General features: G+C 39.6%; 1 protein-coding gene and 1 long non-coding RNA gene across 2 annotated transcripts in view; one reads left to right on the top strand and one right to left on the bottom strand.

Moving 5' to 3' along the window:
• The window catches only part of LOC108612872 (Ig-like and fibronectin type-III domain-containing protein 2), a 48,172-nt gene extending 45,184 nt beyond the window's left edge, over positions 1 to 2,988 (top strand). The window contains exons 14-17 of the mRNA XM_089468246.1: positions 27 to 696; positions 1,253 to 1,569; positions 1,633 to 1,877; positions 2,067 to 2,988. Of these exons, the coding sequence (XP_089324372.1) occupies positions 27 to 696; positions 1,253 to 1,569; positions 1,633 to 1,877; positions 2,067 to 2,480 (1,646 nt within the window). The 3' untranslated portion in view covers positions 2,481 to 2,988. The remainder of the gene's footprint in view (positions 1 to 26; positions 697 to 1,252; positions 1,570 to 1,632; positions 1,878 to 2,066) is intronic.
• The window catches only part of LOC149269488 (uncharacterized), a 38,268-nt gene extending 24,363 nt beyond the window's left edge, over positions 1 to 13,905 (bottom strand). Inside the window, exons 1-2 of the long non-coding RNA XR_016269978.1 lie at positions 13,878 to 13,905; positions 7,555 to 8,195 (exon numbers count right to left, since the gene is read on the bottom strand). This is a non-coding gene — a long non-coding RNA (uncharacterized LOC149269488). The remainder of the gene's footprint in view (positions 1 to 7,554; positions 8,196 to 13,877) is intronic.
• Between the last annotated feature and the right edge of the window lie 3,781 nt (positions 13,906 to 17,686).

Below are 17,686 nucleotides of genomic sequence, written 5' to 3'. Positions count from 1 at the left end.
TAATTGAGGTTGGCCTCTACTCACAGATCCGCCCAAGATACAGGCGGCTGGCATCACTGTCGCCTCTATTGGTGATGAGGTAGAGCTGCGCTGCACGGTTGACTCAAAGCCCACGCCCAAGACCATCTTCTGGCGCGATCATGACGGACGTGTGCCCGTGCCACAGGGAGGAAACTATTTCGTGTCCGTCACGAATGTGTCAACCATTTATACGATGACACTTCGCATCAGCAAGCTGCAAGCGAACGACGTGGGCGACTACTTCTGCCATGCAGAGAATCCGTTTGGCTCTTCCACTACGCCGGTGTCGGTGCGTATACGCAACACGCCCAGTCTGCATCGCAACGTGTCGCAGTGCTGTGCCGCACAAAACGTTTCGGTGGCCTGTCGGGATGCATGCACCTATTACGTGGACTTTGACGCCATAGCCAACCGGCCCGAATGCATCGTCGACTTTGACAAGCTGATGAAGTGCGCCGCCGATGGGTCGGATCACAGATCCTGCTGTGCAGATGAGCAGGTACCACGTAAGTGCTTGAACTGGTGTCGCGGCGAGTCGGTCCGCTCCAAGGAGATCTGCAGCCTCCAGTATTCAAGGACCATCATTGGCTGCTTTGAGAAGAATCGGGACCGCCTCCCGGGACCCCCAGAGAACATTGTCGTCAGCGTGCTGTCGGACAACGCGGTGAACATTAAGTAAGTGGCTTCGAAGGGCGCAAGTGCGGAATTTCTTAATTCCATTAGAAGTTATCAAGCTTAATATCTTAACAATGTCCGGCCAGCAAACCGAAAATACTTTCTCATTGCTTCAGCCGGAACTGAACTCATCCATTTTGCTCACCAGCCAATACATTCATTACACTCATGCCCCATCTGGGGTCTGTATGTGCGAGAAGTCGCAAGTCCATGCGTGGATGCTGCTCCTTCTGCTGTTGCTTTTGCTCCTGCTGCTGCTGCTGCTGCTGCTGCTGCTGCTGACTGCACTAATAGACCGCAAAATCCATTAAAGCTGAGATTTTTATCTCACTTTAATACACTTAGTCAATGTCAAAGGTTTCGCACACAGCCTGGAGCCGCTGCGTGAGCACAGCGCCTGCTGGGTGGTGGGCTATGTGTGGGCAATGGGTTCTGGTCGAGATGCCAGTCCGCATTAAATTTATTAAAATTCCAGTCAAGTTTTGCGGCTGCAACAATATTACTACTACTCATAATATGGCGCCATGCACACGGTCTGAAAACTATTTCATTACAGATGGGATGCTCCAACAAAGAATCCAAATGCCGTCGACGGCTATAGAATATATTACCATGAGGCCGCCGTGCTGCCGCCATCGTCGGCGGCGCAGCCAAACGAATCTTCGATGGAGCCTGCCCTGGATACAGTGGCCTCCATGAATAATGCAACAAGTACAGGCAACAGCAATGGCAACAACAACAACAACAACAACATGTCCATAGCGGGCGCCGTGGAAATTCAACGCATCGACGTAAAGGACACAACAATAAGCATTAATGGTCTGAAGAAGGACGTGCTCTATGAGCTGGTGGTAAAAGCTGGCAATACATACGGTGGGTGAATCGACGGCTTGCCGTGTGTGTGCCTAGGCTTAATTCGCAGACTTGTTTTCTCAGGTGCCAGTGTACTTACCGATCCGATTAGGTTTACCCTGGGCGAACAGCAGGTGACCTCGGCGACCAGCAGCTACTCGAGCGCCGTGGGCACCATAAGCGGCATCGTAGCGAGCATTTTGGCCATCCTCTTGGCGGTGGCCGCCATTGTGTTCTATCGGCGACATCGCTGTCACCATGGGAAGGCAGTCAACGGCAATGTTGCCTTCGAGAATCCCACGTACACACGGGGCCTGGAGCAGGTGCAGGTGTGTATAAAGCCTATTAACTATACCTGTAATCTTTTCATAAGCCAGCCGCAAAGACTGTAAATCGGAGTGTTGCATATACTTATTTGTGCTCCTGTTATAACGACAACGTGTATCTTTCTCCTTTTGTTGTTTTCAATTGAAATGAACACACGCGCACACACACACGCATACATGCACTCGCTAAAGTTGCCAACTGTGACATCGGCCATCACAACAACACAGACTGGAAACAATCACACGCATGGCAGCAACAGCAACAGCAACAGCAACGGCAATGGCAACGGCAATGGCAACGGCAGTAGCAGCGGTGTCGGCACACACACTGGCCGCAGCAGCAACAGTCACAATCACAATAGCAATGCAGCCACAATGACGACATCCACATCCACAGCCACGACGCTTGATACGGGGAGCATAGTGAATGGGAACAGGCATCAGCAGCAGCAGCAGCAGCTGCGAAATGGCCGCGGTGTTACAGATGCGGCCCATCATTTTCACAACCCGCTTAGTAATACGCAGTGCAATGAAGTAAATCCCTCAATTTATGAAGAGCTCAAACTCGGGCAAGAAGGTGCTGGATTTAAGAAACTTGTGCCATAAATGACACAATACAGTCATACTCACACGCACACTCACACATAAATGAGAAGCGCTAACAACGCCTACAAGAACCGAAACTGAAATACCAACATCTCAAGTTTAGCTAGTTAACTTACATATATACATTTTATGTATGTGTGTACGCGTGTACATATGTAGCTACTTATGTACATACTCACATTCGTATAGACATACATGCTACAATGTAGTCCGCACAATCGCAATATGTAGACATAGGCCCGTGTAAACAGCGCGAAGCGCAACCCCAACCTCACACAGATACGCACATTCCTTATAGATAGAAACACCCACACACCCACACTCCCACACACAACACACACGCACATACTCGTACATACGCTGGCATCCATTCAGTATGCACTGCGAAAGATAAATGGGTATTATTGCGTACAAAATGATTGCTAAGATTTGGTTAGTGTAAAGTAATAAATTTGTAGTATGTAACTGTGATTGAAAATTATGTAAAATAAATGTAATTGGTAACAGAGCTAAGCTACTTTTGTAAGCTATAAACTGGTTTTCCTTTAATAACTAAACCTTGCTTAGCGAAACGCATATTTGGCATTACTTTCGTTCCATGTAATTTAAAGCAGCGAGTAATTTTGTATGGTAAAAGTATGTATTATAATATCAAAACTGTCTGATGAGGCCAAGTGAAGGCATATATTATGTAATACATAAATATGTACGGCTAGAGTTCTATATACATATATGTATATGATAAATGTGTGTTTCACCTACCATCCTGACTGACATTAAAAGGCAGACTCTGCTTAATGCTGTGCTTAGCTATTCAAATATTTGACTGAGATATATGACACGCTCTAAGGCGCTATGATCTTAAATAGATATGGATCAGGCATTCACTTTCATATTCAAGCGGGTAAGTGTTACAAGCGAGTCCGACGGAGATTATCATAATTGAGTTATGCATACACTGCTGGAATTACACTGGAATTATCCACCCTTATCTCTATACTGGCACAAAGTGCGCTGAGATCCCCGCTGGAAAGGGAGAGCATCCATATTCATATCCGTATCCTTGGCGTGTGAAGGCCTCTAGTTTTATATTTTTATGCTATGCTTGGCTCCAATAAACTACTATTCAGCAGAAGCTGCCTTGGCTGTTGCTCTTAGCGTCGTCAAACGCTGATTTCTGCTCTTTGCTTTTTGCTTGGCTATGCTTTTACACTTCCGTTTCCACCTCCAGAATGCTTGTACCTGGCAAAAGCTCTGCACAAATGCCGCTTGAATTATGCAACACATTTAAGTGCCGGTGATGGTATTCTTATATCTCTTGCATGTGCATCGGTCCTACACACGCGGCAGTTGAAGTACTACCTCTAATGGCAGAGGAAAATTGTTTAAAGTCCATATTTCTATCGTTTTTGAAGCTGAGTGGATTATAGTCACATATGAAATATTCTTAAACCAAGCCAATATTATTTGCATTCTTCAAAAAATATAGTCATTGTCATTGATTATGACTATGTTCTTATTGATAATAGTCAAGGATATTCAGACCCAATCTATAGGAGACTTTTGATGTCATTGCCTGATGTATAAGACCTGAGACTTTTTGTATGAATGCTAATTATGCTTCAATATATAACGTATGTGGTAGACAAGAGAAATGATGATTCGAATGATGTGTGGAACATTCTTTTACTCTTGATATATAAGTCATTTCATAGATAGATCATAGAACATTTTATAGATGAGTTTTGAAAGCGTTTTCAATCGATAACATTGAAATAAGAATAGATATTAATTTTGTTTACGGTCTAGTCTGTAGATGTGATAACTATCAGAAGGAGGGTTAGTAAATATAGACTGATTAATTTAATCTAACTTCAGCCTTCTATATACAGATTTTGCCAATTGACTAGACCATAAACTTATATGTTGACATATACAACTTTTTGTTCAAGAAATATTTGAAATATATAAAGTAGTAGTCGTGTTGGAAAAATCTATCTACTGAATATCCCTATTGTAAGCTACTACATTTTCATTGCACAAACCAGAAATACGCTTTTCTTTTCATGAACATGCATGTGGATGTACACAAATATCTAATTTGACTAGAAAGAGCTTTAAAAAATTCTATGATTGATTCTCAACAAAATTGTGAGTTTTTGTAACAATATTTTATTGTTACATTTTTATTACCGGTGACAAATCAATTAAATCAAATGACCTGGAAATGCCGTAATAAAAACACTAATAAACAACAACAACATTTTTCAGACATGTTACGTGTCAAAGTACAGTGGGTGAGTGCGAGTGGTGTTCCGTGATTTGTTGTTAATAAACTTCAATTAAAGTCCTTTGCTTTTTATACGCTAATGGCCTCGATCCCATTCGTTCCATTTTTATATTTATACTCCACGTTATTATTACACTTGTAGTTGGTTCCCTTAAAAGTTGTTTATGCCAACACAAATATCTTTTACGATTTTTGGTTCTTTTATGTCCCTGTCGCTTATTTGCCGGCTAAACTGAATTCAACATTGTAATCCGCAGGCCTACGAGTTTTAATTTTCGGCGCGGGACTCGACAATTTGTCGCCTATCCCCATCGCTATCTCCATCTCTTTCCCTCCGTCGCGACAACAATTCCACTGTCTGGCCGCCAGCCAAGTGGAGCATTTGCGGCAGCACAAAGTCTGGGGCTAACTCCGATTAACGGCATTGCGTGAAATTTGTGTATTAGAGGACGCACATGGGTACATATAAGTGTATGTTACGTACGACATGTAAAATAATTCTTGAAATGCTATTTAACTTGTCAATTAAGTAATAGCAATTAGCCTATAATCATAATAACAGTAAATATCAAAAAAACATATGTACGAAACTCCCACTTCATGTCTATATTATAGGGTCATTAATAATATGCGCTTATTGCTGTACGCCGTCATCAGATTATATTCGAAAATAACATTTATTAAACGAGCTGAGACTGCTGGATTATTGTTATTATTCATAACGAAACCTAATGCAATTAACAACAATATAATTTTACAAAATCGCAACAACATTCCTTCTTCTCTGAATCCATTGAAAACGAGAATTGAAGGTAAAATTTAAATGATTAAGTTGTATCTAACAGTCAAAGGAAAGAATCAGATTCTTGGAAAGATATGAACGAATCGAAGCACAGGCAGACAAGGAACACTATGTTGGCATTTCTGATAAATAATGTGAGATTTAAAAAAGTATTTATTATGGGTTTGAAGTTTATGATTGAATATGCTACGTTGGAAAATCTGCATCGCCAGATCCTTTATTTCGCCTTTGATGAACGCGAGAACTCTTATAACTGACAATACACAATGTCCTAGCACATTAATGAGAGTATATGAGTATCACATTTTAGAAGTCTCTCCCGCCCAATGTTAGCCACAACTCAGTGTATGCAGCTAGAAATAATTTAATTGGAATTGAACAAACCACAACCAAAATGTATTTAAAAGCGTTTGACAATGGTGAGCAATATGAGTAATTATATTTACTAATTAGAAGATGGTAAAAAAATATATACACATATACTCGTAGTTTCGAGAACAATAACACCCGCATACACTCATCATTAATACTATGTAATAAATGACCAGCACTGTTAATGGATAGGTACCTAGGAAAAAAAATTTCAAGTCTCTAATTGTTATATCTTCTGAGATCGACGCATTCAAGCATACGGTCAGACGGACAGACGGACGGACAGAGCTAAATCGACTCAGCTCGTCGCCCTGATCAAGAATATATATATACTTTGTGGGGTCTGCCACGCCTCTTTATGCCTGTTACATACATTTAACAAAACCATTATACCCTGATTTCCCATTTACAATGGGTTCAGGGTATACAAATATGGACTTATGAGCAAATGCGGTAAGCCTTTCACTTTTCACTCAGTGATCATTTTAACAAGGTCGAATTACAAGCACCAACAATATTTAATTAGGCATATTATCGTGTGAGATGCCATAAAGCACACACATAGTATGTATGAATATTGAAATGCGTCAATACATTGGTAATTAAAACACTTAAATTATGAAGAAATTGAGCTTGAAGTGTAAACTATGTAAGATTAGGTAGATGTAGTCTAATCCCTCACGGTTTGAGTTTTTTAGTTGAACTTTGTTAGAAGATACATGCGGTGTTCGCTTGGGAATCAGGGCATTTCCTATTCTGGCATTCCCGACAAGAGCTCACTTGTTTTAGTTTGTTAATCTCGCAACACGAACTTTTGAAGAAATACGCAGTAAGAAGCTCTTGTGCTTGTGTGCGTGGTGTTTAGTGAATTGAATACTTAATTAACAGGTTGGCACTTGGTATAATTCAAATGAGATTTCCCGACTCGAGCGCACTTACTATTTGAATGAAGTATTGATACATAGAAATCTACATCATGCATATTTCACAAAATATCTTACTGCATATTTGTCTTGTCCGCTAATTCGTTAGTTCTGAAATTCAAATATGCTAGCTTTCCAATCTACGTTCAATGCATATGAACTTAGTATAAAGTTTTATGTAGCTTAAAATTCAAATGTGGGTTAATGAATATGCTATTATATCACAAGGTTCATTAACCGTATCTTAATGTGGGCCATGAGCCTAACCACAGCCTTGTTGCCCTAGGTCTGATGTCATGAAAGGAAGACACTAACATATCTGGTAAATATATGAACGTTGTGTGATGTCTGTGTGTAGGTGTGTGTGTGTGAGTAAAGCCTATTCAGCCAACATTCGTTTAAGTGTCACCTTTATTTATTAAAACTGCTTATTACATTAACACTTGAGCGCGATTTAACACGATTTTCTCAAGTATTTTTATACGACTTTCCTCGTTTGTAGCACAGGCCACTGCCAAGGAATGTCTGTGTCCTGTCGCTGCCTGAATGGCAGGGCTGGCGGGTGTACAGGCGGACGGGACGAGGCAGAGTGCCTCTCAGCTACTTCCACCCATCTTCAACCTTTTCAGTTGAAGTGTCGAAATCGTGAACTACCCGCCCTGGTGCACTTGTAAGCATTTAACTTACCTACACCAACAGCAGTTTCATCTTTTTCATGTGCACTGAAGCCCGAGCTGCTTCATCATTTTTAGTCCTTTGGCGCTCACTGTGTTCCTTACTTGCCACGACTGATGCTGCGTCTTATAAGCTGCCGTTAGCTACACTTTTTGTTGCTGTTTGTCCTTGCTTACTGCTAAACGCCCGACTGAGGGTACCTCGACTTGTCTTGCCTTGCCTTTCCTCGACTTGCCTTGCCTTGCCAAGTCTAAGCTTGCCATCCTTGCCAACATTTGCAGCTTGGCCTCAGACTAGGTTGGTGACTAGAGCCAGAACTGCACCCGGGAGTAAACCAGAGACAAGGGCTGTGGCTCCGGATTTGGTTTGTTTCTGCCCCTAATATTGGATTGCCTGCTGTCAACACGCTCAACCTATGTGCTGTCATTTGCTGGTGCTGTTGACTTAAAGTGTGTTGATTTCATACAATTAACTTTTTGCTTGTTTGTTTTATGTTTCCCCGTGACTTTTGCTATGATTTGCTGATCGTCTTTTGCCGTTGGCCTGTTTGCGTGTTTGCCTGTTGCCTATTGTCCTAAACTGCTTACTTTGAGCCACGTCTAATAGTTCCTGGTCTCATTTCCCCAAATAGTAGAAATAAAGGATAAAATCATCTAATGGAGTGTGAGATGGATAAATAAATAAATTTAGAGGAATTAGTTTCTCTCATTTAAAACATTCTAATTTGAATGTCAATATGTTATTAAATTAAGAGTTGTGTTTAATCTAACTAAATAAAGATGAATATATATTCCCTATCCCGTAAATGTGCAATCAGCTATGAGATATGCAGATGACTCTTGTGAAAGCCCCATAGGTCGGTCATTAACAACTATTAACATTAACAGCTGTTGTTTATTATACGACACTAAAAAAATGCCCATGTATATTAAGTGTCAAGTGTATATATCAAGTCAGTCCAAGAGCGCCATCAGCACGCATAAGCCACTAAAAATAATGTGTTATGGGTGTACTGAAGTGCCCATTAATTATACTCATCCGCGAAATGAAGGAGTATATTGATTTCTAACTATGTCCATCTTGCAAGCGTCTGTTTGTTCACTTGTCTGTTCATATATAAAAAAAAAAAACAGACTATAAATTTAAAAAGCTACATCTTTTGGAGTTCGCGTTTCATTTATTGCAGAGCCCCTCCTGTTTCGTACAACAATGAGTATTATGCAGTCGGTAGCACCCAACTGCGCCGTTCTCACTTATTTTCTATTGCACTGTGGATGTCTCTGTACAGTGGAAGGTACATATTTTTGTTGGGTGAATGGGATCCTACACTAAGGTAAGCGCACACATGTAAATGATTTCAAGTTGGTTACCGTTTTCGGTGAGCAATAGCAAGGGGTTAATATCAGCAGCGACTCCATCAGAAACAGGCTCACAGCACCTGTATAAATATTTTACAGGTAGCTATACTCGTACTTGACTTTCAGCTCTTGCCATGCAGTTCAAGCTGACTGCCAAACAGCACAACTAAGGCTGCTAACGATGAGCGGATTTCCACTCAAACGCAGTTCGCATTTGGCATTGAGTTCACTCAACCACTGATTTGGAGCACCGATTGAAGTTAGAAAATTTTTTTATCTCTCTTATCTTATGGCTTATAGCGAGAGGTGTGCTTTTACAATGAGACTGATGATATTATATCATTAGACACTTATATAAATCTAGTACATGAATACAGAATAGAGTGCAGAATAAATTAGACTTCGTGTGAGACTAGAGACATCGATATCTGAAATCAGTAGCATGACAAACGCTTTTCACTAATTTTCGTAAAAATATTTATTCGAATCTAAAAGTTGACGCAAATGGATATCTTGAACAAACGCATTCAGTATTTAAGTATTTAATATAAGTATTTAATGTTTTCTCATTAACTGGTATGTAGTTCTTCGAACTCGAGCCCGCGGGAGTCGATGCATAATTTTAGTCTATCTGGGGAGATAGATAGATCTGTATTTGCAGTCCGGGGTTGCTTGTCTTAGTATATATTCCAATATCGAAGATCAACCTATGTACATTTCCCCACTTACCCCGCCTCTGGCGATTTCAATTTTAAGACTCTAAATTCAATAAAGGCATACTTGTTTGCATTCATACGGAAAGTTGGACAGTAGAACGAACAAGATGATAAATTAAGGAGTATAATCATTAAAATTGTGCACTATAATCCACATTTTATATTGCATATTAGGGCAATATTACATTATATCTGGAGTTTTCGTAGATAATGCTCGGATCGTATTAGTTTAGTCAGCTAGTTTTGAGACAATGTCGATGACGTTTCAAATGTCAGCGCAAGGAAAAGTTCAAAGGAATTGAATTTCCAATTTAGATTCTTTCAACATCTTTTAGAAGTACTTAAACGTTTTGGCTTTAATTAAAATTTCAACATGCTTTACATGCAGACGTTCAAGCACACACACACACACGTATGAGTGTAGTCGCTTCCACACCCGCATAAATTAACTTTGCGTAGTTCGAGTCCCATGCCGATCCCCCCGTAAACGTTGCTGTAAGTACCTTATCTTAATGCGCGCCATATCTACCCTAATGCAGATAATAGGACAGGCCGCTATTTAAAGTCTAACAACCCTTTTTATATGCAAATTGTTGCTCCATGCGCCACGCCCCAACGCCCTGACACCCATCCCCTCATCTCCCACTGCCGCGACGCTCCAATATCCCGACGCCTTGGCTGCCAACTGACTGACTGCCTGCCAGCCAAGTTGCGCACACAACTTGACATTTTTTGTACATATTTCGCAAAGATATATATGTATGTATGTATATCTGTCTATAGATATGTATGTATGTATATGTCTGGCAGTACAGCAGAGGTGCGCTCCTTTTTTTAATTTCCCCTATTTAAACATGCTGTGAAAAGGAAAAGCAATGAATGGCGCATATATAGGTATATACCATGGGTGTGTGTGTGTGCGGGTGTGTGAATCCTGCGAAGCTCTGGGATGGGCGTTAACTCTGCTAAGGTTTACTCAGCAATGTGGTCCTTAGTCTATGTGTATGCGTGCTGTGTTTCTATGCTTTACATCTACAGCATTTTATACGCCCTCACGAAGGTAAACGAGTATATTGGTTTTCCCCAATTCCAACTAACTATTTCAATCAACGAAAATCGTTTAAGATTTGCAATACATGTATATTCGTGTTGAGGCACTACTCCTTGTGAAATACTCATTTGAAACCGCCACCATATTAAAAAGATATAGCTTTTTCCGATTGATCGCGTGTCCTATGTATGTATGTAATCTTTGGCAAGTCAATAGAGGTGAATATTGGGAGTTCCTAACAAAGAAACTATAGATTATACAGTATGTTCCGTTGTACCAGGCTACAAGTGAACGTGGATATACACTTTGGTTTTATGGCTCTAAAACTGTAGAAGATACAGTTTTACCCGATCCACCACGCCTCCAATAGGCGCAGATATACCCATTGAATTTTATTGACCTCAGGTTGACAACGCAAGTAAGAATAAATAAAAATTGTTTATTAATGTTTATTTTGAATATTTATCTACGTCGGATTAATCTATATAATCTCTCACAATAAAGGCCGATAGTGCAGTGGGATAACAACCATTACCTCATTCATGAATACAATTAAATGATCCGTTAAAGAGTATTATGCAGTCGGTAGCACCCAGCTACAGCACGCTAGCTTGTTCTGTCTGCCTGTTCTCGTTGGAATTTTTCTAGACTTACATATTTACGTGTATATCTATAGATATACATATATCTATATATAGAGTAGAGTGTGTGTATGGGAAAACTTTACAATAATTTGCAATTTAAATAGTTTTAATTAACTTTTACTAATTTGTCGACGCTCAACTTGCTCAACTTGGCAAACTAATTTTAAAGTGATTTATTATTTAAACGGCTTGGTGATTGACAACGCCCAAAAAGGGGCGCTAAACTGCCTGCGGCCTAATTAGCAAGGTGTGCTTAGCGCACTGTGGTCTCCCATTCGATTGGGTGAAAACGCTGCGAAAATGGCCACAAAAGGTGCTCAAAACACAGAATTAACTGGGAGAGCCAAAAAGTGTTATGCTATGGCTACGGATATTACATATTTTTATACCCTGAACCCATTTTCAATGGGAAATTAGGGTATAATGGTTTTGTTGAAATGTATGTAACAGGCAGAAGGAGGCGTGGCAGACCCCACAAAGTATATATATATTCTTGATCAGGGCGACGAGCTGGGTTGATTTGGCCCTGTCCGTTTGTCTGTCTGTCCGTATGCTTGAACGCGTCGATTTCCGAAGATATAAGAGCTAGAGGCTTGAATTTTTTTTTTTTAATGACCGTATATACAGCGCGGATGTCGATTTGCTTTTAAAATTCGATAAATCATCCCGTTATGTTTTTATCGAATAAAAACATTCAAGTTCAAGTCAGATGTCACTATAGTTCATTGTGAATGATTTTTCATTTTTTTAAATTTCTCAAATATTCAATATAATATGTAGATCATATGCTGAAAGTTTCATTAAATTCCATTAAGTCAAAAATGAATTAAAAATAATCAAATGTTTGGCCAATTAAAAAACGAACGTGCAGCAGCTACAACAGCATCGTATACGTGTGCACACATACATTCAAACTTCTTCTGGAACGTTCTTTGAATCACATCAGTTGTTAGTTTGGTTTAGTTTTGGTAGATGGCGATGCAGCAGTGAATCTATTTGAGTTTTGCTAGCGCGACTTCCAAAAGTGAGGTGGCGTAGTGAGTAGCGGCATGATGCTCGATCGAGAAGTCGCGGCTCGAATCCCGAACGGTGCAACTGATGTTAATTTTTATACTTATTCACGAAAGTGAATTAGTATATTGGTTTTGTGCAATGTCCGTCCGTCCGTCTGTCCGTCTGTCCGTATGAACGCAATCTATTTCGGCGCTATTGAAGACTAGAGACTTGAAATTTGGAACACATACTCCTGTATATCTCCGATTTTATGAAGTGTTAAAATTTTCCCGATCCGTCCACTAGGGGCGTGGCAAATTGGAAGATGCATTTTCCGATATACCAGATATCATTTTAGTTAAAGAGCTAGAAAGCTGAAATTTGGTATGTAGGTTCGCGTCGACCACCCAAGATCACGAGCTATAGCGGATATATCTTGGCGCATTGGGAGCGTGGCAAATCGGATAAAAGTGTATCTTCAAGAGTTTTACAGCTAGAGCGCTGAAATTTTGCACTTCAGCTATTGTTATGATTCTATAAAGTCTTAAGACTTTAAATTAACAGTCTACGCTTATTAGGGGCGTGGCAAATCGGACCTGAAGATATAGTGATTTTTTAAATTCTGCTACATTTTGGACACTATTGATGCCAGTGACCTCAAATTTTGTATATATACTCGGGATGATCACCCAAGACCAAAAAGTTTTGTTGGATATATGTCCGCCCACAGGGGGCGTGGCAAACCGCAAAAGTTGATATCTCCTAAAGTATAATAGCTAGAAGCTTCAAATTTAGATAGTTAAGTACCAGTAACCTCCTCTATCGATGAACCAAAAATAATTTTTACGCATCTTTAGCGGCGAGGCACATCGAAAATTACCCTGTAATTTTCACATTTTTTGTGGGTTAGCATTCAAACTTTGCAGTTAGGGTACCGTTATCACGTTCTAAGAACTGACCAAAAATAAGGTATCTACGCCCAGTAGGGGCGTGGCAAATCGGAAAAAACTGTGTTTTCTACAGTATTAGAGAGAAACTTAACTACTAAACGTTGATGGGATGTGAATGAGTATTCCTCAGTCGGTAACGCCCGACTACAACGTTCTTTCTTGTTTTAATTGGTTCAAAATATTTTTATATTTTATTAAGTGACTTTTGTATTTCATTCATTTCATACTAAATGGGCATTTTTAGTTGGGTTCAGGGTAGTATCTAATCGACTAGAGTTTTCTTACTTATTTGAAAATCCAATTGAGGGAAAAATTCCAAAACAGCGGGCAGCGGGAATTTTGAATTTTGAAATTAAATTAAACTTATATGCTTTATTTCCGCTTTTCATAACCTGAACCCATTTTCAATGGGAAATAATAATGTAATCAGTAATCTACATAAAAAATTTTTGTACTCTCTAGATATAAAACTGTACAAATTTGCAAAAACCGTGTTTCAAATAGTAGAGCTTTTTGTTTTGGCAGAGTCAATTGCAGTTGTTGCATCAGCAGCAGAACGTCTGCTTTTACGTTCTGAGCCGAGCTAAATAAAACACAATATTATCCATCCATGCATGACTTACCATTCGTAGCTTTAGGCAAGAATTTCTGAAATGAGAACATAGATAGATAAAAATATAGTTGCAGAATAAAAAATTTATCATACTTGCTGTTTGGCTAGGCCATTACAATGCAATCATTGTAGGTCCAAAAAATTCCCGACTTGCAGCCGCCAGATCCATAAATAAATGTGTGATTGTATCGACGTATCAGTATCAATGCCAATCCCAATAGTAGGACAAAGAATATACAAAATAAGCCGGCATAGATTTTCCTGGTTGAGATGAAATTGAATCTAAATTTGAACTAACAATTGGTCAAGATCTACTTAAATGCCCTTGATTACACATACGCACCGTTGGCCGCTCTTCAATAAGTCAAAGTTGCAACGTCCAATCAAATGGCCGCAGTCACGGCATTTCGATCTTTCGAGTACTTGGCGCGTCTCAGAAAATAGTCTCTTCTTGTACTTGCTTATGATTTCAGCAATACTTTTACACGTTCGCGCCACAACAAGGCGAGTGTGAGAGGGCTTTTCTGTGCAACTCTTGGGATTAAGGTTTGTCATATTCAAGTGAATGTAATGTATTATTACTCATAATATAATGAAACGTATATCTATGAGTGAGAGTAAGAAAAAGATCTCGGCCTGCTACGGTTGGCACTTACAGTTCTGAGAGAATTGGCATGAACTTAGTCCAGAATAACAATGTATATATCAATATATGTATGTATATTAGCCATTTATAGGCTATGAGTTTTAATTACCAACCGTCGCTGTGTTCTTTTAAAATCATTTTAGTGGTGAAATGTAAATAGGGTGAAAAATGGGTCAATAATCAAAATTCATAATGAGTTTCACGCAATTGACACCATTATGTTCGTAATGTAGAGGAGAGTCAACGCTACAGACCCTATTTATTTGTAGTAATATTGAAGCTGATTTCAATTACAGCGGAGCCGGGTCGTTACGTTGCCAGATGACCAATCCGCTGGCATTAATTTTCAATAAAAAGTCCGCAATGCAAAAAGTAATTAACAAGTTACGAAGATGTGGAAAACAATGGCCGCAGACGATACACTTAGAGCTTATTACATTTGCAGCGGCTCTGAAATGATGACTGGTAATAAAGGCAAATGCTACGGGACAAGAACTTCACATTCTGAAAGCATTTTGGTTTCCATTAACGACAAGCGCTGCGTTAAATTAAATATATCAAATAAATTAATAGAAGCGAACGACCAATTGAAAGCCATATAATTGATTTACCAATGTATTTATTTCTTCATGCTTGCAGCTAATGAAAAGTTTCACATTGGCTGAAAGGAATTGGAAGCCAAGTACCATACATAGTATGTAATTAGGCCAACTGGCCAACTGCAGTTTTTCTGCTCCTCAAATAGTTACATATATACACTTTATATATATATATACACTTTTATATATATATATACAGATACATTCATAAAAACAGCCATTTTCAACAAGCCGCTCGCAAAGTAGAAGCTACGGGCTCGAGCCACAGCATTTTTGGCAAGTGATGCGAAACTAATGTGCCCAAAAGTCGACTACGGAAAATAGTAGCCAAAGCGTTGGCTATGTTGTCGGAGACGCCCACTGTGCAGCTGGTTTCGACCATTCAACTCTTTGACGGTTCTGGCCACCAAATGTTGGCGCAAATTGCAATCATATTAAAAGCAATCGCCAAATGAACGAATTAAAAAAGCCAGCAATTAGTTAGTTGACCACACAACTGAAATGGGTATTGAAAGAGCATTGCAATTTCTGTTTTTCCTTCTATTCAGTTCAATTTGTAGTCTCTAATTCTCAAAGACTCTATAGCGCATTTCGCCTAAGCAATTACTAGCGAATGGGCCTGTGATACAATCTATAAATCTAACATATAAATTAGTAACTTTTAATTCTATTCTATTTTAATGTGTAATCCGTTGTTGTCGATAGCCCGACCAGATGTGAGATGGTTTGGATGCACTTCGAGCCTATTCAGGTATGTGGAGGAGTCTTATTCTGACTGTAGGAATCGTTAAGTCCTTATGTCCATATGCACTGCGTTCTTCACAAACCAGTCTGCTCCAGTCTAGTGTACTAACGTAGATAGGATGGTGGACATGATATGCTCGTATATGTATGAGCGTTAGAGTTCTAGCCAGGTGCGTATACAGGGGGGGGGGGGGGTTTTGGGGGTTCAAACAATCTCTGACTACGCGCCTGGCTCTAGCTAACACATGTAGGAAATATAAAATTATAACGGTTTTTGAAAGGTGTTGATCATCAGCATTAAAACAAAACAAGTAAGAAAGCTCTAGTCGAGACTGCTCGACTACGGGATACCCTGAACCCTTGCAGCAATAGCTATTTCAATAATTTTTCGCGTCTTTCAGCTTACACAAGAAACACGCACACACACACGCATACATACACACACACGCATACACACACACACACACACACACACACACACACACACACACACACACACACACACACAGACACACATACACACACACACACACATACACAAACACACACAAGCATCCACGCATAAACACGCATGGGATGCAGTGTGCGCTTACTATGAGAACTTAATTGTTTAATAACTTTTTTTTTGGACATACGATCTTCATGAAACTTTCAGATTATGATTATAACATGGATATGCATGTACACTCAACCTCAAAGCTAAATAATATCTAAACCATCAGAGCTCCATCTTTGAAATTTTTTTACATTATACTCCATTTATTTCTCTTATACAATACAAAAAGAATGGCTACTGTAACAATAAGGATTATTTTTAAATAATTTTTTTTGTAAAATGTACAAAAAACATGTAACAAAAATTTTGTCATCAGATTAGCGCCCCCTGCGCTAAATTCAATTTATTTAAGTTAATTACCAAAAATAACACCTGTATTTTAAGCTATTATTATTTTTAAGTAATATTAGTAGTGCGTGGTGCCGTTTTTTGTTTGAAATTACTTCAAAAATTCGATTAGGAATGGAATTATAAAGTTGTTCAATATTATTCAAGGATATGGTTGACCAAGCGTGTTCAGTACCTTCGATTAACTCTGTCTTTGTATTATAATGCTATCCGGACTCATATACTTTCCTGACTAACCATCCCCAATCCAATGATATTAAGGTCGAGTGAGTATGGTGACCACTCCATGAGATCAATTTTTTGGCCCTGAATCCAGGACTTCACGGATCGGGCGGTCTGAATTGGAGCATGATCATGCTGGAAAATCTAATGCCGGTTTTCAGACAGGTTATAGAAATGCGGAACAGCAGTTTTAAACACGATGTTATAGTCCTATGCGTTCATGCGCGATGTCAAAAATTGAAGCTTGCAAGTGCTGTAGTAAGATATTGATACCTACACCAATTCCACACCACCCCCCCGCCGCAGCGGCTTGAAAACCGTCCCAAATAATGCTCTATGAGTAGGTCATGGATATAATAATTTTAGCCATCAGTTCCTTCCAAATTCAATTTTTCTCATCAGGAAAGCCAACATGCTGCCATTGGGTAGACCACGTCATGTTCGCCCGGCCAAAATTAATGCGTATTTCTTTTCTCAGCATATCGACTGGTGTCTTTTTAAACCCTGAACAAATTTTCAATGGGAAATCAGGGTATAATGGTTTTGTGAAAAAGTATGTAACGGGCAGAAGGAGGCGTGGCAGACCCCACAAAGTATATATATTCTTGATCAGCGCGACGAGCTGAATCGATATAGCCCTGTCCGTCTGTCCGTCCGTCCGTCCGTATGAGTGCGTCGATCTCAGAAGTTATAAGAGCTAGAAA

Source organism: Drosophila arizonae, chromosome 4, assembly GCF_054131065.1.
Source record: "Drosophila arizonae isolate 15081-1271.41 chromosome 4, UAZ_ARI_1.0, whole genome shotgun sequence".
Taxonomy (NCBI): domain Eukaryota; kingdom Metazoa; phylum Arthropoda; class Insecta; order Diptera; family Drosophilidae; genus Drosophila; species Drosophila arizonae.
The sequence above is the reverse complement of the archived record's forward strand: the minus strand, read 5'-3'. Positions and strand labels throughout refer to the sequence as shown.